This window comes from Panthera uncia (genome assembly GCF_023721935.1).
Source record: "Panthera uncia isolate 11264 chromosome A3 unlocalized genomic scaffold, Puncia_PCG_1.0 HiC_scaffold_11, whole genome shotgun sequence".
Lineage (NCBI taxonomy): Eukaryota > Metazoa > Chordata > Mammalia > Carnivora > Felidae > Panthera > Panthera uncia.
In genome coordinates, this window is record NW_026057578.1 from 85,574,298 (window position 1) to 85,597,142 (window position 22,845).

Sequence of the window (22,845 nt, forward strand, 5' to 3'; positions counted from 1 at the left end):
GCCAAGGTCTTACTGACCCAGAATCTGGGCTGCCCCAGGGAAGGAGGAGTGGAGGACAGCCAGCCCCTCCTCCTACCCTGCAAGGCAAGAGGATGATCCAAGGCTTCTGGTGGTTCCAGCCCAGAGAGAATCAAAGCCCAAGCCTGAGGCCTTAGGGTGAAGAGCGGAAAAGTCCAGCATTTAAAAGACAATGGATTATTAAAGAAAAAGAGAGAGAGAGAGAGAGAGAGAGAGAGAGAGAAATTGAACACGAATGGAAATTACACTTCTAGCTGGATTATCTTTAAAGTCTGCCCATGGGATTACTGAGTTGGTACAGGCCCTCCAGGAGCATGAAGTGGGTGATCCTAGAGATCTATGTTCTTTTCCAGAGTTTTCCAGTCTGGAATTATGAGAAAATTTGTATGTGTTGGGTGAAAGCATTTGCAGCGGGGGTAAAGACAAGGCTCCTTCTGTGCAAATAACCTTGTTTATTGAGCCATTAAACAGGATGAAACAGGTTTCTCTCCCTTGGGGCTTTTCTGAGCCTTAATGTACTGACAGGCAGCAGAACTCTCCAAGGTAAGGGTATGGCAGGCGGACCGATGGTAGAGGACTGTGTTCCCAAGAATCACTGGAAGCCTTTGTTCTGGAATTACCAGTTAACATCTCCTGAGGAAACAGCATTTGGGAAACATTCCTGAATTGCTCTGTGGGTAATACTTCATTCTGTTATTTGCTGTCACATGTAAATCCTGCTCTCCTAAAGTACTGGAAGACAATTCTATAGAGCTGAAATCTGAACATTTCTCCTAAAAAATACTTGAGTCATATAATCTGTCATGGATCGTTGGGGCAGCCCCTTCAGACTTGCTCTAGGACGGCCCTCTCCAGAAAGGATTGTTTTTAAAGGGTGACCAACTCATCCCATTTTTACAACTGCAAGTGCCATATCCCAGGACCTCCCTCAGTCCTGCACAAACCAGACCACTGGTCTCATTACTTCTTTGCAGGTATTTCAACATAGTTCAATAGCAGGGGTCAGCTCCAAGGAGCTCAGGAGCTCTCTGAGCCCTTCATGGCACCCTGCAAGAGGACTGTTTCAACTGATTAGGCTACTGCTCAGCCTTCTTCTTCCTTCTGTTTAGTCTTCTGCCCCACAGGTCACACTGGCCAGGTCACACTGGCCAGGGAAGGAAAGTTACCCGCCCTCACAAGACACTCTGCATCCTGGCTCTGGAATCCTAAAGAATCCCACTCATCCTGGCCCCTGCCCTGCACAGACTCTCCTACTCACCCCTCTTACTTCATTCACAGTGCTCTTCCTGCTCCTTCTCTCTGCCTGTCCAGTCAGTTCCTACCAGTCTTTCAAGACCCAGGCAGCATCCCTCCTCCACAAAAGCCTTGCCGAGATTTCTAGGCCACTCTAACCCCTTTCTTCTCTGACCTCTGTTTGTACTGAGTCCACAGTCCTCATCAGTCTCATCTGCTGCCTCCCTGTGACTTCTGAGCTTCTGAGTGAACTTTCTAGGAGGTGATGCTTTGCCTGCCCAGCCAGTCTGTGAGACCCACGTCTGTCCACCTGCAGCCTGGTTCAAGCCCTGGCAGGCACGTGAGGGTGCTCAGAAGGGATGCACTGGTTGCCACTAGAAGCCCCTTTCCCTCACTTCTGCGTGTCAGATTTTCAGGGAGGGGTGCCCACCCTTGGGAGAGTCCTAAAGGGGCCGGGTTAGAAGGGAGGAGGCTCACCCTCACACAGAGATGCAACGCTGGCTGATAGAAAGGGTAAGTTGAGGAGGAGGTTGCAAACCCTCAGGATTCTGGGAGGAGGGAGCTTGGGCTGGAAGGGAAGTCTTTTGGGCACCTGTAGGGAGTGGCAGAGCCAGTCAGGACGCCTGGCTGCCCTGGAGCAAATCTCCCAACCTCTGCTTTCCTCACTTCTCTCCCTCTACCTGACTCAGGGGACCACCCCTTCTCTCATGGGCTCTCCCTGGAGGTCCTGAGCCAGTCCAAAGCTTGAGCTGCTTACTGTGTGTCCAAACACAGACACTTAGTGCCTGATAAGAGGATCCTAGCCAGGCTCAGCTCCGGGAGACAAAGCCCCAGAGGTCTGGGTCCTGAATTCCCACCTCCTTCCAGGAGCCCTGCTGGCAGAGGCCTGTCTGATCCTAGGACTGCCCTTGCACTTGTCCCATCCCCAGGCAGCAGCTGGTGCTGGTGGTGACTTGCTCTGAGAGGGGTCCCTGCCCAGCCTCTACTGGCTCCAGACAGCCTCCTCTGTCCAAAAGAAGTCAGAGCAGAAAAAGAGGCCCTTGTCTAGACAGGTGCTAGTCTGGCAGAGGCTTATTTACCTCTTCTCCCTTCTGAGGTCCCAACACCTGCAGCCTTGGGACACTGGGCTCTGCTCAGCCCCTTCCCAGAAAACAGTCCCACCCAGCCTGGGGACAAATACTCAGCCACAAGTGCTCAAGGGTGGGTGCCAAAACATGGAGTTTCTCCTTATTTTCCAGATTCTTCTGTGAGGCTCAAGGATTTGCAGATAAGGAGCCACAACTTTATAACCTTTATGTCCATTATACAGGATTTTGTATGTGGGAAATATTTCACTAGAAAGAGATGCACTCCATCCAAATGGTGGAATGCTACTCAGCAATGGGAAGGAGCTATTGAGACATATGACAACTTGAATGAGCCTCCAGGGAACTGTGCTTTGTGAAAAAAGCTTCCGTTTGTATCACATTCTTGAAATTACAAGGTTATGGAAAATGAAGAACAAACTAGTGGTTGCCAGCATCAGGAAAGGGGATGGAGGAAGGGAGGGAGTGTGGATAAAAAAGGGGTACTTTGCGGGATCCTTGTGGAGACGGGACTGTGGCAGCCGACATATGGACCTACAATTGTGATGAAACTACACAGAACTAACACACATACACACACATGTGCACACACGAAAGCAGGTACAGGGAAACTGGGAAAACCTGGGAGACTGATAGATCTGTGTCAATATCTGGGTGTGATATTGTGCTACAGGCCCTGGGATCTCTCTGTAGTGTTGCTTACAATTGCTACAGTTGTCTCAATAAAAACTACAATTCTTTATTTTTGGAAAAAGAAGTAATTTTATTAAAGGGGGTGTCTGGTTTCCCTACATTTGCACATAGGCAAGGCAGGGGCCTGGAAGAGATGAGGCTTCCCCTCTACCCGCCTCTCCCTTGCAATGGAGGGACCTCTTCCCTCCTGGGAGCATCTGACCTCAGGGCTAGCCTGCCTAACCCACCCCACCCTCAGTGGTTTGCCCTTCCCTCCTGGGACACAGACTGTCGGCAGCTCAGAAAGTTCTGGGTCCAGGGCTCCAGCTAGGTGCCAAAGAACAAATCCTGAGAAAGGAATGGGACAGGCTGGGGAGTGGAAGTTGGTGAGACTCATCCCCCCCGCCCGCCCCTTTACGTGTCTCAGACTCCCTACAGGGTCAGCCTCCTGGCCCTTGCTCCGGGTACACTTATTTCTGGATTTCCTGCTGCACTACAGCGTCAGGGCAGGTAACAACAGTTGGTGCAAAGTCAGATGACGGAATTTGGAATTCTATGATTTATTGAGCATCAGTGGCCTAAAGCATCCTGACCAAAAGTATGTACCAAGTGCCCCTAATCTGCTGAGAATTGGGGCCATCTGGTAGAGTGGAAAGGCTTTAGAGTCAGAAAGAACTGGGTTCAAACCCCAGCTTGGCCCTCTGTGAGGCCCTTGACCTATGGGCATTTTGGTCTCTATGAGATGGGCTTGCAGTTTATCTTATGGGTGTTGTGTAGTTAGGTGACATGATGCTCTCCCCCCCCCCCCCCCTAATCCTGAAGACGGCATCCTGGAGGGAGAGTCCAGGAGCCCAGGAGGAAGGAAACTAACCCCTCTGAACCTGACAAGAGGACAGGTTCCAAAAATGGCAGTCTAGACAGAACAACTAGAGGCTTCCTGGGGCCTGGAAAATCTCAGGAGAGGGAGACTGGTTAGAGGCCCTCACAGGAGAACTGGGCATCTTGGCAGCTGGTATGGCCGTGCCTCTTCACGCTGCTCCATGTTATTTAACCCTGGCCCTCAGATGCAAACCTGGGGAACTATTGGGGGAGGAGGGGCGCAAGTGTTTGGTCTACACTGAAACCTGAAATGACTGAGTTCACCTGTACATGATTAGATTAATAGCAGAGGACTGAGACAGGAATTAATCTTAGTTGTAGGAAACGAGTTGCAGTTTAGCACCCCTGAGTTTGTGGTCTATCAAAAAGTGAACCCACTACACAGGTACATACTTTCATACATGTACTTCTTTTTTTGTTTATCTATTTATTTTTGAGAGAGACAGAGCATGAGTGGGGGAGGGGCAGAGAGAGAGGGAGCCACCGAATCTGAAGCAGGGCCCAGGCTCTGAGCTGTCAGCGCAGGCCTTGACACAGGGCTCGAAACCACAAACTGTGGGATCATAACCTGAGGTGAAGTTGGACGCTTAATGGACTGAGCCACCCAGGTGCCCCATCATATATGTACTTTTAGGTACATATATGTACTGATACACACAGAGCACAGATGTCTCATACACACATAAAACATATATACCCAGTGTGAGCTGGTAAGTGTTTAGCAGTCAGCTTTCTGGAAAACAACAACCTGATTTATAGCAGTTATTGATTTCTGTGTTGTAAATATTCCCACCATGGCAATTTCGAGCTATAATGTGATTATCACCTAATGCAAGTTAGAAAGATGTGCACAATTAGTTCTTTGTGAGCTAGTGTAAGACAGTTCCAGCATAGCACTGCAAAGTTACATTTATACATCTATGCATCTGCTCAGAGGTGCCTACGTATCCAGGATTGCTTAGGTTCCTTTAAGAATTGAAATTCTAGGGGTGTCTAGGTGGCTCAGTCAGTTAAGTGGCTCAGGTCATGATCTCATGGTTAGTGAGTTCGAGCCCCACATCAGGCTCTGTGCTGACAGCTCCGAGCCTGGAGCCTGCTTCAGATTCTGTCTCCCTCTCTCTCTGCCCCCCTCCCACTCGCACGCACGTACACTCTCTCTCTCTCTCAAAAAATAAACATTAAAAAAAAGAATTGAAATTCTAATTGTAATTTGATATGTACACTAAGTACAGAAAAATGCATAAAGATATTGTCTCAAATACATGTCCTTGTAAACACAGAAGTCACTTAGAAGCCTATACAGGTCCAAATATATAAATAAATATATATACACCTACATATAGGTAGGTACACGTAAGCCAAAACATGCATATAAACCACACACACAGACACCCACACACTCAGGAAGAAGGAATAAACCAACCTGATTTTCTGGGATGGCTGCACTGGCCTAAGACCCCACATCTTCAGGCCGAGGGCAGGAGACTAGAAGATCAGATAGATTATTTATAGTCAACCATCTACACCTGCTTCTGCACTCTGTCTCTCATACCCCTCCTCACATCTTCTGACTTATTCTCGGCTGTCCTGCAGGTCTGGAAGAGCCTGTCTCTTGCCTTACCAGCCCTGGAGTCCCACCTCCATCCCTAGTAAGGGAGCTCCTTACCTGTCTTCTTTCACTGTGGGAAAGTGAACTCCAGCTTCTGTCTCTGCCCTCATCCCAGATCAACAGAGGGAGAGGTCAGCAGGACCCCTTACTTGGATCCCTCCTCCTGACTTCTGCTCTACCTTATCCCTTATCAATTCCTTGTTCATCTCATTCTTGCCTGGGCCATTGCCCCAGCTTTCTAAATGTCTCCCTGTTCCAGGTTCTTCCCTTCCATTTGTCCTGGTATAAGGAACCTGCCAGATTAATAATCCTAAGCAGTGCTGAGGTCACACTTGTGCTGGCAACTTCCCAATTTAGGACAAATTAGGGCTGGAATCCTTTGAGGCCCCTTGACCACTTCTCCAACTCTTGCTCCCCCAGGCCAGTTTCCCTTCTGTTTTCTCCAAACATCTTTCTCTCCTCAATCAGTTCTGCAAATTGTCTGTGCTATAGAAACAGCTTGGGGGCACCTAGGTGGCTCAGTTGGTTAGGTGTCTGACTTCAGCTCAGGTCATGATCTCAAGGTTTATGGGTTTGAGCCCCACACCAGGCTTTTTGGTGACAGCACGGAGCCTGCTTTGGATTCTCTGTCTTCCTTTCTCTCTCTCAAAAACATTGAAAACAAAACAAAACAAAACAAAATTGTTCGTTTCCTTCTTTCGTTCACAGTGGGGCATTTACTACCTCTCATGACTGCAGTACAGTGCTTTATAGTTTATAAGCACTCTCAAAACTACCCTGCCCTGCACTGAGGTTAGCCCTGTACTCCTCTCACCTGCCCTGGACTGAGGTTAGCCCTGGAAATACAGTGGTTAGTGATGTGGAAATGTGGGGGTTAGGAGCCGATGGCCAAGAAAGAATTCTTGACACATCTTTAGTGCAAAAAGGTGGTTTTATTAAAGCACAGGGACAAGACCCGTGGACACAAAGAGCTGCCCTAGGATTATGAGGAGTGACTGATTATATATGATTTTCTACCCTATGGAGGGGAGGGTGATGACAGGGTTCCAGGACTTTGAATCTATAGGTTTCTGGAAGTTTGGCTATTGATAAGATCGCTTTTTTTTCTTGTAAATCATTAAGACAGTTGCAAACTGATACAGACTCTTGTCCTGCCTGACTGTGATCTCTGTCAGTTAACCACTAGTTTACTGTGAGCTTTATCAGTTAACCACTTGTTTCTCCCTCCAGCAAAGCATTAAGACAATTGGGTGTTCCTGGAGGAATGTTATACTCAGCCTGTCTCAAGTATTTGTCAAGTATTTGCTGCAGGTTATAAGGAAATTTATCTACATTTCTTTTACCTTTGTTCTCCACATCAGTGACTAAAAACAGCTGTTGTGCCTTCAAGTCAACATAACCTGTTGAGGACCTTGGGCCCCAAAGTCCTCTGCCCCAAGATCATAAGTGGATTTGGGAGAGAAGATATTTTCCTACTGTCCCCTTTGCCTGCCCCAACCCCCACTCCAAATGGAAATATGGCCTCCCTGGACTCACAGGGACAAAAAAGGGAAGACAGAGAACAAGACTGTGGCTTGCAGAAGAGGACTTTACCAACCACATGAGCATCACAGGAGGGGCTGTTGGGATGTTGCAAGCCCAGTATAATGGGCCATTAAACTTTTACAAAGCTAAATAGAGGTTAACACTTGTCTCCATTGCAACATCTTTATTTCCTTCCCATAACTACCACACCCATAGTAAGGAACATTTGTGTAAGCCTAAACTAATACTTTGGTTTCAGAGCCTCAGTTTCCTCACTTGTAATATGTGGTTAGAAGTCTCTGGTATTTTCATGGGGTTGGTAAAATGATCAAACGAGATAAAGGTACATGTAAGAGTTTTATGGAACTATAACGTACAATGCTGTCAAAAGTTCAGAAATAACAGAAGTAAAACCAAGGAGTCATTGAAGTAGTAAAAGTTTACTGTGCACACTCCAAAATAAAGAGTTTGCAAACTAGGAGCACTCAAACCAAAACATGGAATGAGGTTCACTGTTGTCACATATTGTTATAAAACAGCTTATTTAGTGACAAAACAGTGACTGTTTATTCTTTACTGTGATTGGTTATTTATGGTGTCTAAATGGGTTATTTATGGTGTCTAAATGGTTATTTATGGTGTCTATCTGTCTTGATAGATGGGGCCTCCAAAATGTGGGGCAAAGATCAGGTGGAAGCTGCTGGCTCGGGAGGTGAAAGAATTCACCTTCAGCAGAACAAAGGAAACAGGTTATTGAATACACCACAAGGGAGAAGCAGGCAAAACAGCAAAGGAGAAGCTGTGGACAAGGCAGTGGGTGGGGGCTGTTTTTAAAGGGGGAAGATGAGGTACGGCCACGTATGGAATTCTCCCTTTTTTGGTAACTATACCTGGTTGTAAGTAGCCCATTGGTCAGTTAGGGCCTATGGATATTTTGAGGTGGGTGGCCCGATGCGCCTGTCTGTACTCAGCCAGGGAGCCCTTGTGGGCCTTTTCTACATTCCATTGCTCAAGCCTGTTTGCCTACAAGTGGCCTCTGCTGTTGTAACATTAAAATTTTCTTAAATGATAGGGAACTGGTCAGTGGTTACTTCTTATGAACCTTGGGAAACAGTTTAAGTTTTGCTTATGATTTCTAGAGGAAAAAGCAAGAAATGACCCAGGTCAAGTTAGTCTTGCAAAATAAGCTAAATTAAGCCTTGTTTGTTTGACTAGACTGGTTTTGTCCTCTCAGGGAGTTTTCAAAGCTGGTCTCTGTTTGTTAGCTTATTTTGCAATCCTGTATTTTACAATTACAGCACATCTCATTTTGGACTAGCCACATTTCAAGTGTTCAGAAGTCCCATATGGCTAGGGTGCTGTACAGCACATGGTAATTAACTATGTAAATAAAAATTAGTTAAAATCTGTGTAGTACTTTAAGGTTTCCAAAATTCTTCTGATATTTATTTAAGTTCTGTGTTATTCTGGGGAGGTGGATGTTAAGCATTTCCATCATAGATGGTGAGCAGCAGCAATTGTGTGTAATTCACCCAAGGTCATCAGGTAATTAGTGGTGAACCTAATCCTTTCATTGGAATCTTGGAATCTGGGCACTTTCTCTTCTGCTTCCTTTTCTAAACAAGCAGTACAAAGGGAAACTTTGTCACACATACAGGCCCCAAAGCTGACTGCACTAGTGTGCAAAAAGGCACAGTCCTTTCAAATCCACCTGTAATCTCCTCTCCTCTAAAAATCCTGCCTAGTTTAATCCCACCAGAATCTATGAGTTCCATTATTCTAAAAACGTGTGTTAGATTAAGCACCTTCCAGCTCAGATGTTCTAGGAACGTAAATGATACAAATGGGCATACAAAAATCCTCTCTCTGATATTCTCTATGACGCAGTGATTTACATTTTAACTACTCTTGAAGGGTCCACTGTGGTGTTTCAGCGTCCCAAATAGGTAAGACATGAGATAAAGACTCCTCTCTTCCAGTCTAAAAAAGCACATATATGCCAAAGGTTCACACCAAAACATAACCAGACCCAACTGGCTATCAGGGAAAGAAGCTACTAACGCAGGGTTTCTCTAGAAGGAGATGCAAGTTACGTCGCGGGGAGGGGGGGCGGGCAGAGCAGGGACCAGGCCAGGACTCCTCCCTAAGGCTGAAGAGATGCCAAGCAGCTGACTTCCCTCCTGACCTGACAAGCTGTCCCATCGTGGGCCCCGAGCAGCCTGGAGGAGTCGGCTGAGCGCTGCAGGAGCCCCAGCCCGGCTCCTAACCATGGCTAGTATTCCCCGCCCCCCTCCCCTTCTCGCTCTTTCCCTTTTCCAATTCCGTGTAAAGAAGGAGAGTGGGGTGGTAGTTGGAGGGCAACAAAAGTTTTGTAGTCTATGTCCCCGCAAATACCCTCCCTGCACAAAGACTTGAACTGAGCGCGTACTAAGAGCTGACCGCCCCCTTATCCGGGTTGCAAGGACAGCCTCGAGGGCTCTTCTTTCCCAGCCCAATTCTAGTTACTTCCGGTTACGCACATTCGGCATGAGCGCAGCAAAAAGTCTGCGTGGTGCTTGTACGCGCAAGCGTGACTTTTGCCATCTCCAGGCAGGTGCCGGGTTGGCCATCCTAATTTTTAACGCAGTGCCCCTAACTTGTGCGCTCAGCGCCCCGGGGGCCCACATCCACGCAGGGAACTGGTCGCACCTCAGTGTCCGTCACCGACAGCCAACGTGGCTCACAGGCTGTGCGCACGCGCGAGGCGGGGCTGCCAGTAACTTCCGGGCGCTGGGGGGGTGGGCAGGGCACTGACGTATCCAGCAGGTGGGAACCGGACACACCTTTCTGGCTCCTTCATTTGGGATCTGGTATCCATCTCCGGAGGCAGGGTCCAGGAGGTGGGGAGGGATCCGGCCGGCGTCCGGAGTTGCCGCAGAGGCCCTCACTGGCTCCGCCCCAGGCTAGCGGCGGCTCGCTAGGCCACGCCCCGCGCAGTCAGCTGGACGGCGCGGACGTTCACGTGACGCGGGGCGGTGCGGAGCGGGCAGGTGGGCGGGAGGAAACCGAACAGCGGGATCCGCGGCTGCGGCGGCGCACTACAGGCATGGCCGCTCTCTACGGGGGTGTAGAGGGGTGAGTGCAGCCCGGCGGAGGGAACCCGGGAGGGGCAGCTTGGAAACGGTCGGAGGGCGGAAGGAAGCACGTGCCCAGGCTGGCAGGCTGGTGACCTGCCACCTTAGGGTCTGGCCACTTTAGGCATCTGAAGTGCGGGGGCCTTGCGGAGGAGGGGTGTGTGCAAGCGCAGCGATGCCTTTCCGCGCGGGATCGTGTGCCGTGGCCACAGCCAGGGCGCGGGGTCTTTTATGTTTCACGGCGGAACCACACCTCTTTTTCCCACGAAGACCCACTCCACCGGCCCCAGTTAGAGAAGTTCCTTTTCCTCATTCCCGACCCTGGAGAGAGTTTGGCTGAACTGGTGTCAGGTGTGAAGTTGCTGGACTGGGGTGGAGAGTGGGAGTGTGGTGGAAGCCGGGACAAAGACCTTTGCCAGAGGGTAGCCCAAGTGCTAGGCTGTACTAGTGTCTGGAACCCCTCTCTGTTCTTGTCGGCACTTCAGGCTCCTCACGCTAGATCGAGCCCTCTGTCATTCTTGGATTTTTCCTGCTTAAAAGCTCGTTTACTGGATTTTTTGTAATAATACTTCTCTGTATGACTGTGGGCAAGACTTTGGCCCTATCTGGGCTTTTATCACATGTATAAAGTGAGAAGAGGGATGAATGAGAGGATTGCCAAGTCCCCTGCCAGTGAAAGCATTCTGTGGATGTGGGTGTGTCAAACCCGAGCTTAATAGAGGGTGGCTGTTGTCTCAGCCCAGGTACTTACTTTTGAATCTGAAATTGGGATTACCTCTGTGGCAGCCACATCCCACTGCTGGCTCGCAACCCAATGTCTTTTTTTTTTTTTTTAACGTGAATTTTTAAGGTTGATCTCCCCCATCCTATCTGTTAAAAAAAAGTACAGGAGCTTGTGTTTATCCATGTTCTATTCATGTGTAAGATAATGGCGTATTTTTCTAGTTTGTCAAATTCTTTTGGATACTGAATCTGCCACCTCGTGCATTGACTACACCCTTGAAACTTCTTGTCGTCTTTGAGTTTGAACAGTGGGACGTTTGGTGTCCTCTTCTGATATTCCCAAGAGTACTGATCGATAAAGAAACGTACATCACACCGCCACAGACCTCTCACCAAACTACCAATGACCGTTTCCCCCATTAATAAGCATTTTGCCATTTGGTTGCCTAAGTAGGCATAAACTCTCCCTGCCATCTGCCAGTGTTTCTCCCAAGGGTTTCTTGAAGAACTGGGAACTGGACCTTGAAAGGCAGCCTTTAGCTATTGTGAAAGAAGCAGAGATGTGTGCCGTTCCCTTTAGTCACATTTACTGAGTGTTGCTGTGCCAGGCATGAGGGTGGACACATGATCCAGAGCTTGGCCCCATGGAGCTGGTAGTCTAGTGAGAGGCAGATAGGAAAACATCTAAACATTCTTAACAGAATCTTTGAGAGTTATGGGGGCACTGATACGGCTTAACTGAGGCAGCCGTGGGGGTTGGGGTGGGCCACATGTCAGAGGTCTCAAGGACCAGGTGATCGAGAAGTAGGGTCTTGCAGGATAAGTAGGACATTCCCAAGGGAGGCTGAGCAGGAACGTTTCACTTCGGTAGCACATCAAACACCAAACCACAGAAGTGGGCTTGGGCACGGGACTTGGGTTTGCTGAAGCTGCCTCCATCTCACTGGACTCTGCCTGTGACAAAGGACTGCTTAAGCTTAGCCGTACCTGCAGGTTTGTCTGAGTAAGACTGAGTGCCGCCTTGTGTTCTGTAGGGGAGGCTCACAGTCCAAGGTCCTTTTACTCTCAGAGGATGGGCAGATCGTGGCAGAAGCGGATGGACTCAGCACAAACCACTGGGTAAAGACCACAGTGAGGGACCAGTGGGTTTGGTTGTGCTTTTATTCTCTGTAGCTCCCATTAAGGTGGTGGTTGGGGCCACTTACAGCAGCCTATAGGGGCTACACAGGTCATGTAAGCCTTTGTAACTTCTCTTCCCTTGCTTGGGGCCAGCTGATCGGGAAAGACAAGTGTTTGGAGAGGATCAACGAGATGGTGAACAGGGCCAAGATGAAAGCAGGGGTGGATCCTCTGGTCCCTCTACGAAGCTTGGTGAGTCTGGGATAGAGCCTGGGAATTAAGTCACAGAAGCACAGCGATTTTCACTAGATGAGTCTGATAACGACAGAGTGAAAGGCCTTGAGGGCTTAGTCTCTGATGTAGAAACACATATTCTCACCTGTTCTTGTGGCTCAGCACAGAGCTTGACCTATAAGCATTCATTAAATGTTAGCCGTTATTCTTAGCTCAGATGTTTCTCTCAAGTTGCTGTAGTGCTGACCACTCCCTGGCCATAGCCTCAGTGAGATGTTCTGCAGGCCCAGCTAAACCCCATGTGTTCCAAACCAAGTCTGTCTCCTCTGCTTGCTCTTCCACCTGACTTTTCTGTTCAGGGCACTACTGACCCTCTCATGCTACAAACCTGGCATTGTTGAATCTCCTCTCTGGGTTCATTCCCAGATCAGGTTCCTCTTGCAGCCACAGCCCTCTGATGGGTCATGTTTAGGGTAGAAGGAGGACTTATGCCCCGACGTAGAGAGAAGGGACAGACACCATGAAGGGAGGGGGTTGCGAAAGGATCTGAGTCTAGGGTGCTGCTCGCTAGCTCACCTCCCCTGTGGCCTAGGGCCTGTCCCTGAGCGGAGGGGAGCAGGAGGACGCGGTGAAGATGCTGACGGAGGAGCTGAGGGACCGATTTCCCTACCTGAGTGAAAGCTATTTAATCACCACCGATGCTGCCGGCTCCATCGCCACCGCTACGCAGGATGGTGAGGAGAAGGGAGGGGTGAGATTGAGAACTGGTTTTCTTGGGAAAGCCCCTTCAGGATAGCCAGCAGAACTTGTCTTACAATATCTGGAAGGCAGGCGTCAGCATACCCCGTTCCCTTCTCCCTGTTCTTTTTATTGGCTTAAGTTCCTGTCAGAACGAGGCCCGGGACAGAAGGTGGGAGGGCAGAACAGTATCTTGATGAGAGGCAAGAAGAGTGAAACCTAAGAGTGTACTGCAGAGGAGGGAGCCCCTGGGGCAGTGCGGGGATGGGGATGGCTGGGAAAGCAGTTAAGTGCCTAAAAGAAAATGGGAGGAGCTCTGTGGTAGCAATGTAAAAGGGCCTTGGTATTATTGCAAGATCAGCATTTCAATCTCTGTTCCTATTTTGCCAGCGTACCATCTTGGAGAAGTTCTAGAACTCTCTGAGTTTCAATTTCCTCCACTCTAAAATGGGGCGGTTGTATTCACAAATGTAGTTTAGAATGTTGAATCAGTATCACTGTGTGAACAGGATCTGGCATAATCCCTGGCTCATAAGAGGCACTCAGTAAGGCAGGTAGTCTCTTGGCTGGGAGAGGAGACAGGCTCGTGTTCCTCTTGTCTTCCAGAGAAGGGCTCTGTGTAGACTGGAGCTTCTTTGAGACTCAGGCCCTCCACTTTCAGGCAGGAAACTAGCTGGGCTCGGTTATCTCTACAAGATTGGGTGGTGAACCCAGGGCTGGTTTCTGTCCTGTCTTTCCTCAGAAGCTGTGTGCTCCGTGGGGGGCCTTGACTACACTGAACCTCCCATGCCCTTTCCCCAGGTGGGATCGTGCTCATCTCTGGGACAGGTTCCAACTGCAGGCTTATCAACCCGGATGGCTCAGAGAGTGGCTGTGGCGGCTGGGGCCACATGATGGGGGACGAGGGCTCAGGTGAGCTCCTGCTAACTGGGCCTGGCTCTGGCTCGGGGTCCTGGACCCTTCTCTTCCTTCACCTCCCCATCTTCCTCTCCCCCTGCCCTTGGCCCCCGACCCCTTGGGGCTTTCCTCAGACAGCTCCTGAAAAGTTGTTCTGAGTACAGGATAATGACTGAGAGGTGCCAGACTAGTGGTTGACCTTAGTCCTCAGCAGTGATCTGTATCCAGATTCAGATTCATGCCTCAGCGTAATAGTTGTTGCCTACCTGTGTTCACTTTTGGAGTCCTTTGGGAGAAATTGACACTATGAAAGTTAAGGCCATAGGTGCCAGGACATCCTGTATCAGTCTGCTAGTAGGAGAGAGGTATAGAAGCTCCTCCTGCATGACCTCTTCATAGGTAGCAGGTGTACATTTTCATAGGGGCCTTTGGGGTCAGCTCATGGCAGTGACTACAGTGGTTTGTGTGACAGCTGACCGACTTTATTTTGGGGTAGGAGCTAGTGTGACACAGCTTCCGCTGTCCTGTCTTCCCCCTAGCTTTCCCTTAGTGGATTGGTCAGATACAGTTTAAACTGAGGCCCCAAGGCTGAGAGTTGGGGCACCTAATTTGCTGTAATATCCATGCTAATCATTGACCTGTCTAGGTCTGAGTTTCCCTATCTGTGAACCCAGGGAGATTGCCCCATCTACTTAGTCCTCTCTGCTTTCCACAGCCTACTGGATTGCACACCAAGCAGTGAAAATAGTGTTTGACTCTACTGACAACCTAGAGGCGGCTCCTCATGACATTGGCTACATCAAACAGGCAATGTTCAACTATTTCCAGGTACTTCCCCCTGCCTCTGGTAAACATGCACACCTGGGATGGGCAATGGCTGCTGAGCAGGAGGGAATGTAGATGGATGAGCCAAAGGGAAGTTGGGGTGAGTTGTGGGTCAGAGCTGGAGGATGGAAAAGTTCCAAGTGAGGACAGGATTCATAATGATGTAGGTGATACATTCCATGAGGTTGTCAGGCATGAGGAATAGGTAGGCTGGGGACAAGTGGTTAGCTAGAATTCATTCTTGGGCAGCTAGACCCTGCTGGGAGATGAAGGCAGATGCCATTTTAGGCTTGAATGAGAAGTGCAGGGTGAGATCAGTTGACTGTGTACTCAGAGACAGCAGGTGAAGGTTGCACAGGTGTGTTGGACAATGAGCTGTTTCTGGCCTGTATGGGTCAGGGAGGACAGCTTATTAAAGAGTTGGGCAGGGAAAGTTCTTAGGGAGATATAATCTCCTACCCAGGGCATTAAGGACTGACTTTTCCTCTGTCTGGGCCATGCTTACTTGTAGTGGGTTAGGAAACAGCTGCCTTTAGCTGAACCTGAGGTAAAGGGGGAGACAAGGAAGAGAAATCTATTTGATAGACACCTCTGAGTGGGAGCTGCTTTACGGGGGCTAGGGATCGGCTCAGTGAAGGAAATTAGAGTTGCTGGAAGATAGGACCTGTGTTTTCAAAGTTCATGGATTGATGATTAAAGAGAAACTCTGGCCAGGGCCAAGGTGAGGAATGGGGAAGGACCAGGAAGAGAAATTACTTTGGATAGCAGTTGCCGTGGAAAGTGGAGTTAAGCTACCCTGACCCAACAGATTGGTTCTACACCCACCGATATATCTGCCACTCCCTCTTTTGTCCTTTAGTCATTCTTCTAAAGTCGTTTCAAAGATTAAGGGAGACCATGTTCATAACATGCTTAATATATTGCTGTAGGTGCCCAAATTGTAGCCCCCTTGTTCCATTTTTGTAGTGTATTCTGGGGAAGCACTGGTTCCTCAGGACCTGCAGAGGCAGTTTGTTGAGGTGAAAGAAGGGAGAGAAGTTTGTGGTCAGAGAAGTTTGGGAGAAACAAATAGATTTCTTGGTTCTGGACTTCACAGGGCCTTTAATTTGCTAATGTGCACTGTGACTCAGGGTTGCAATGTGCGATAGTCCTTAGATTCCTTTCCCCAAAGAAATCTTTTCATGAGCAACTCAAGGAACTACTGAACACACCTTGGTGAGCCCAGATCTGTGATATGTGCTGTATGTATCCAAGCTAAGGACAAGGAGTGATGGAATCCATGTGGGGAAAACAACTTTTTTCAAATGAGAAATCTCAAATCTTTATATTCTCTAGAACTTAAGAAACAAACATTATTCCAGCTTTCCAAACAGAGACATCAGGAAGGTCAACTTGGGTGGGCCAACTGGTTATTTTCCTTTGTTTCTGATAACTATCTGTGCCCTTTCTCTGTCTCTCAGGTGCCAGATCGGCTAGGAATCCTCACCCACCTGTATAGGGACTTTGATAAATGCAGGTTTGCTGGGTTTTGCCGGAAAATTGCAGAAGGTACTAGATAGAGGTGGGGCAGGGTTTTATTTAGTTTGTTTTTCAAAGACCTCCCTAATTGGGGGATAGAATGGGGTTCGTATGGAAACTGGAAGCTAATTTCCCTTTGACCAAGTGATTTCAGTTCTCTGCCCCCATGCGCCTTGGTTCTGGTGGGCCTTGGAATGGAGCTTGAAGGACACGTGGGTTGTATGAAAATTATTTTATATTATCTATGTTTCTCTTCTTGACAGCTGTTATGGCTTGTGCAGGCTATGTTTCTGTTTCTGAGAAATTTATGAAGCAATTCTTTGGTCACATCTATAATTAAAAACAAAACAAAACAAAACAACTAATGATACCCAAAAACCTAGGAGGTCATAGAGAGGTTTGGCCTGTTGGGCTGGGTGTCAGGAGAAGCTAAACCATAGGGCTTGCTTGCCTGCACATTGCTTCTCCACTATAAGGTTCATACTCCTTTCATTTGATTCCTAAAGCCTCATGGCATTATAGGACCCTCTTAGGTCTTGCTGGACTGAGACCCTTTCAGAGCAGAGCTAGGGAGGGGCTGACCAACAGCAGGCTGTTGGATGGGGGCTTAGGGGGGCGGGGAGGCAGGAGCACCAGCCAGCTGCCCAAGTAAGGTCTTGGGTCCCTAGAGGTGAGAGACCTTCAGGGATAGACTCAGTAACTGTGTAACCTGGAGTACAGACCAGGTGGCACTGTGCTCCTCCGGGGTGGGGGGGCGGGGGGGGGCTGCCCCTTCTCATGCACGTGGGATGAACCTCCTCCATAACAGGACACCCCTCCTAAGGTGGGAGTATGTGGTGTGGGCAGGGGAGTAAGGATGGAGAGACCGCTTTGGAGGCTTGCTTACCTACATGCCAATGAGGTGGGCATCCATTCCTACTTTGCTAGCTATGGGTACTCCTGTTGCTGCCCTGCAACAGAGGGAATAGCAGAGGACAGGCAGCTCGCTAGGTATTCACTAGCTCCCTTCCCTCCCCTCTCCCCCAGGTGCTCAGCAAGGAGATCCCCTTTCCCGTTTTATCTTCAGGAAGGCTGGGGAGATGCTGGGCAGACACATTGTGGCTGTGTTGCCTAAGGTTGACCCGGTGAGTTGAGGTGGGAAATGAATCCTCATTTATCCCCGCAGGTGGGATGCTGCGGGGCCAGATTTGACTCTTTCTCATTAGGGTTGAGACTGTCCTATCAAACTCTGTAAATGGGGCGCAATTTTAAATGAGCTTAGGGTATGAGAAAAATTCTGTATAAAGTCTGTGACACATGGAAATTCTTTGGTCCAGAGCCTCCCCTCTGTGGCCGGCCTGCAACCTGTGTTTGTATATAGTAAATTGGTTTAATGTGGTGCATGTTTTTGTCGATTTCCGTCTCTTCCCTTCCCTCCTCTGTATTGTTGCTTAACCCTTTTTCCTTTCCTTTCCCTCCCTTGGTTTTATGAATCCCCCTGTTTTTCTCCCTTATTTTCCATACACCTTGGCTAGAGGGAGAATAACTGGGATAGGGTAGGCTGGACTTAAGAAACTACCCCACTTCAGCACTGGATAGGTTTGGTCGCCCCCAGTAGCCATTTCTGCTCTCTGCCAGGTCTTGTTCCAGAGGGAGATGGGCCTCCCCATCCTGTGTGTGGGCTCTGTGTGGAACAGCTGGGAGCTGCTAAGGGAAGGTGAGTATAGGGTGGGTGGCAGAAGGGGGTGCTTGGGAAAGCTGCCTGCCCAGGGAGGACTTGGGACCTGGGCCCAGAGGCTTGGATAGGCCATAGCCCTTAGCCTTCACTCTGCCATGGAGCCCTTATACAGTGTCCCATCTAGCTTCCTTGAACTCTTAAACGATGTTCTTTTTAAAGGATTTATTAAATATGCACCACTTTTTTTAAACATTTTATTTTATTTTTTGAGAGACAGAGACAGAGTATGGGCAGGGGAGGGGCAGAGAGAGAGGGAGACAGAGAATCCAAAGCAGACTCCAGGCTCTTAAGCTGTCAGCACAGAGCCCATTGCGGGGCTAGAACCCATGAACTCGAGATCATGACCTGAGCCGAAGTTGGACACTCAACCAGCTGAGCCACCCAGGCGCCCCTAATATGCACCACTTTTTAAAAATTAAAGATAAACCTCACTTAAAATGAGAGCTACTGACCAGCATGTGGTGACATTTGTAGTCAACACAGTCCCAGCCAGAAGGAAACCAACCCAGCATTGGTTGGTTCGGGTAACTGTGGTTTCCATTAGACATTCTGAAGTAGTTCAAGGACCCCATTGCTTCCTTGGAGTTCCTGGCATTGGGTGCTTGGTGGCTGCAGGCTCTAGGACCCCACAGCCATTACTGGGCTTCTGTACCCTGCTGCCCTGTCTGTTAGGGATTTGGCATGTGGGCCCCTCGAAGACCTGTGTGGGAATGCCTCAGGGCCTGGGCCTCTTCTTTCCCTGTCTTTGTCCCACCTTCTCCTGGTCTCAACCACAGGGTGCTGGTCTGCTGTCACCTCCGTCATCTGCCCTCTTTCCCTCCAGGTTTCATTCTGGCACTGACCCGGGGCAGAGAGAAACAGGCCCAGAACTCCTTCTCCAGCTTCACCCTGATGAAGCTGCAACACTCCTCTGCCCTGGGCGGGGCCAGCCTAGGGGCCAGGCATATTGGGCACCTCCTCCCCATGGACTACACTGCCAATGCCATTGCCTTCTACTCCTACACCTTCTCCTAGGGGGCTGGCCCTGGCTCTACCACTACAAGCCCAGTGGACACTGAGTATTGGAAAGGAGGAGGCTTTTTTCCTTTTCCTTTTTTTTTTTCTTTTTTTAAAGAAAAACACATATGAAAGAAAATAAACACACTTTACCCACTCCCCAATTGGATTGTGTTATCAAGCACACTTGCTGTGTACATCCTCAGGGCACCTGCCGGTAGGTATCCTATAAAGCTCAGGAATGGTTTTAGTCTAGGATTTAAAGCCCTGTGCCCAGGTACTTGGCCTGTGGTTTGCGATCTGCTTGCCACGCAGTTGCACAGAACATTCACGTGTGCCATCCCTCCCCAGCACCCCCAACATTAGCATATGTACATGCTGTGCGGCTGCCAGTTAAACAGTGACCTCAGTTGTCTCCTGTCAAAATGGGTAATGATGCCTATACAGCCATTTTTAAGGAGCGAAAGGTTTTCTGTGGAGAACATCACAGGGACTAACCTTAGACACACCCTCACCTCCTGAGAGCCCCGGTAGGGTTTAGGGGACAGTACCATTCTGGTTTCAGAGAATTACCTCACTGGATTTGGTGCTTCTAGGTAAACAGCACATTTTGCAGTTTTTCCCCACGAATGAGTTCTTGAGAGGTTATGAGGATGACTTAGATCCAAGAAGGCCAATTAGACACAACTAGGTGGCCTCCATATTCCTGGTAACTCCTAGCCTGGCTCTGGTTATAGAAGACATTTGGCATTTGTTGTGTGACACATAATCATGAACATCGGTGAAGAGCAGATAGGATTCCTGTCCCCTGGATACTGTTAGTTTGATCAGTAAAGACCAGGCCAGAGCTTCCTGTTTTGCTGCCCATGCTGCTCGGTGAAGACCAAAGACGGAGTCTCTGTCCACAGTGGCTGCTTCTGTAGATGTTCAGAGTGTAAGCTGTTAGAAGGCATGGACCATGTATCAGACATTGGTTCTCAAGCTTATGTGCATCAGTTATTCTAGATTGTGTTATCAACACAAAAGACTTTTGTCTTTCTCTTCTATAAGGTGTCTGATTCAGTAGGTCAAAGAAGAGGTGGAAATGTTCATTTTTGCTGAATACCTTGGGTGATTTGTGCTGCAGAGGTCCAGCACATGTAAAAAACTTTGAGAAGTTTTTTTACATGATCTCAGGACCAGGACCAATGAGTATTTTGGATTTAGAATCTAAAACTTCGTTGGTGGAGTGTACAAATAGAACATAAATATAAGAGTTCATATTCTTCAAGAATATGGCCATCCCTCTTCCTTACCATTCATTGTCTAGGCTCTGCTATTCCAGTGGGACACTACAGGTTTTAGAGCCAAGCAAAGAGCACATCTTAATTGATTTTTTAGTCCCCGTGCATAAGGGTTGAATAAATGTTGAGAAAAATAAAGGCAGTATTAAAGTGCACAAGGTCAAATGTGTTCCTATCTCCTCATCCAGTGTAATTTTCCAGCAGGAGGGCCCTGTTACCAGAGGTTGTGGTGCAGAAAGTCATAGTGATTTTTGATGAGTTTCTCCACCTTTTATTTAAACTTATAATGTCCTTCCCTAATAAGATACCAGGAGTAACTAATGGGATTCCATGCTATGAAGGCGTTAGAGATGGATATATTCATCTCTCCTGAGCCTCAAACAGCCTTGTGACCAAGCAAAAGCATGGAACAAGAACGGGACTCCAATGAAGCCAGCACTGCTTTACTCTACCTGTACATCAACAGCACAGCCTCATCTATATCATTCATTCAGCAAGCACTGAATGTCTCGTGGCTGTGATGGGTGCTCTGAGGATTAAAAATGAGGGGCGCCTGGGTGGCTCAGTCGGTTGAGCGTCCGACTTCAGCTCAGGTCACGATCTCACGGTTCGTGAGTTCGAGCCCCACGTCAGGCTCTGGGCTGACGGCTCAGAGCCTGGAGCCTGCTTCCGATTCTGTGTCTCCCTCTCTCTCTGCCCCTCCCCCATTCATGCTCTGTCTCTCTCTGTCTCAAAAATAAATAAACATTAAAAAAATAAAAAAATAATAAAAATGAGTACACCCCTATACCTCATACCAACTGAGAAGTTGACAAAAATTTATGGAACTGCATGTTTACAATATCTGCTTTTCTGTAATCTACTTCAGTTAAGTTTAATAAAATGTTTTAAGTGAATGAAATTTATGGACAAAAATTTATGGAACTGTATGTTTACAATATTTGCTTTTCTGTAATCTACTTCAGTTAAGTTTAATAAAATGTTTTAATGAATACAACATTCCCATCTTCAAGGATGTGAATAAATGAATAGACATAACTATAGTATTTCAAAAAGGTCTAAACAGGCAAATCAGCTCAGATTCCCCCCCCCCCCCCCAAATCCTGGTTTTAAGAAGGCAGCAAAGAAAACCAGCACTCGAAGCAAAACCCATGGCCCATGAGCCATGGGCGGGTCTGACGATTTTGTCATATGACAAAGCCCCTCAAGAGAATCACTGGGAGATTAAAGCTAGGTGTAACCTGAATAAATATGAGTTCTCAAACATCCCCACAACAGAACGGACAATGTCCAGTTGTTAACCTGGTAGCTCTGGTACCTAGGTCAGTCCTTGGTACCTAGCAGGGTCTCCGACTTTTTCAGGATTTGAAAGGCAGATAGAACTTTTACATGTTTTCTAGATCGGAGTCTTTTCCCCAGAGGCAGGAAGAGAACAGCTATCCAATTTCCTTAACTTCCTTTCAACTCCAAGGATTTCCTGTTAATCATCTTTGTTCAAAGCTGTACAGAGGGACGCTTGGGTGGCTCTGTCAGTTAAGTGTCCGACTTCAGCTCAGGTCATGATTTCTTGGTTCACGAGTTCGAGCCTCACATTCGGCTCTCTGCTGTCAGTGAGAAGCCTGCTTTGATCCTCTGTCTCCCTCTTTCTCTGCCCCTTTCCCGCTTCCATGCGCACACACTCTCTAAAATAAACATTAGAAACAAACTGTGCATGTTACTGCCACGACTACCACTAAGAATGAAGCACCTTCCCTATGCCAAGCAGTATTTTGAGATTAAATGCAGTCTGATTTTCACAACAGCCCCAGGAGGGAGGTGTCACATCTTTATGACCGAGGTGCAGGCTGAAGGCACCAAGAAAGTGGTGGAGGTGGGATTCACTTGGCATGGTGATTCCAGGTCAATGCTTTTACTACTTCCTAACACTAGAATGAAAAATGCAACTAAAACCACGTTCCATCTTGGGACAGAAATCTCTCACACATACACCACACATACACTCCCTGTATGAGGACATATAATTCAACCTTAGGAAAAACAGTAGGCTGCCAGCAGTAAATGCAATTTATTCTCATTTTATTGAGACTTTCCACAGCTGCCATTTGGTTTGTATAGCAAAATTTTTAAAAAGTAACTTTTCCCCCATTTTTTATATTTTTATGAAAATCATTTTCTTCAATTTTAAAGCCCTCCCCCTCCCCCAAAGAAGTATTAGTAACTACCCTGTAATGTTTATTTGGGGAGGGGGAGGGAACAAAAACAGCTTTTAAACACTTGTGAAACGGGGATCACAGTCCAAAGTCAAGACATTGCACTAAGCTGCCGCGGGCACCATCAGCACTATGCCATCCACACCACCGATGGGTGAGCCATGCGTAGACCCTCAGGGCTTCTTGTTCCACAGGCTCCCCTCCCTTTCTCGAGACCTCCTCTGCTGGCTGTCTTCTCCAAATCCATCCAACAGAGGCAGCACAATCTTTAATACATGCTCAACTTTGTAATGGAGACAATACTGTATTCAGAAAGTTCAGAGATCCCCTCCATCCAGTTCAAGAAGATCAAATACCAACAGAGTACAGATGGTTTCACTTTTGTGTCCACTCAAAACATACTCATTAAATTATCAGATGTTTCAAAAGTCCTGATGTGTAGACAGCACGAA

General features: G+C 48.1%; 1 protein-coding gene and 1 long non-coding RNA gene across 3 annotated transcripts; one reads left to right on the top strand and one right to left on the bottom strand.

Annotated features, from left to right (window-relative positions):
* Positions 1 to 450: 450 nt before the first annotated feature.
* LOC125937091 (uncharacterized) lies at positions 451 to 9,854 on the bottom strand. The gene is made up of 2 exons (XR_007462251.1): positions 5,311 to 9,854; positions 451 to 651 (listed from the first exon to the last, which is right to left on the bottom strand). It is a non-coding gene; the product is annotated as an uncharacterized LOC125937091 (long non-coding RNA).
* Positions 9,855 to 9,946: 92 nt separating this feature from the next.
* Positions 9,947 to 22,247, top strand: NAGK (N-acetylglucosamine kinase). Of its 2 annotated transcripts, XM_049651653.1 has the most exons (10): positions 9,947 to 10,134; positions 11,891 to 11,975; positions 12,129 to 12,227; positions 12,802 to 12,943; positions 13,749 to 13,859; positions 14,560 to 14,672; positions 16,130 to 16,217; positions 17,214 to 17,311; positions 17,805 to 17,883; positions 18,728 to 22,247. In XM_049651653.1, exons 1-10 carry the CDS (start codon positions 10,106 to 10,108, stop codon positions 18,916 to 18,918), a joined length of 1,035 nt encoding a protein of 344 aa, XP_049507610.1. In that variant the 5' UTR covers positions 9,947 to 10,105; the 3' UTR covers positions 18,919 to 22,247. The 2 variants fall into 2 exon arrangements, with proteins under 2 accessions (XP_049507610.1, XP_049507611.1); XM_049651654.1 differs by lacking the exon at positions 11,891 to 11,975.
* Positions 22,248 to 22,845: the final 598 nt, after the last annotated feature.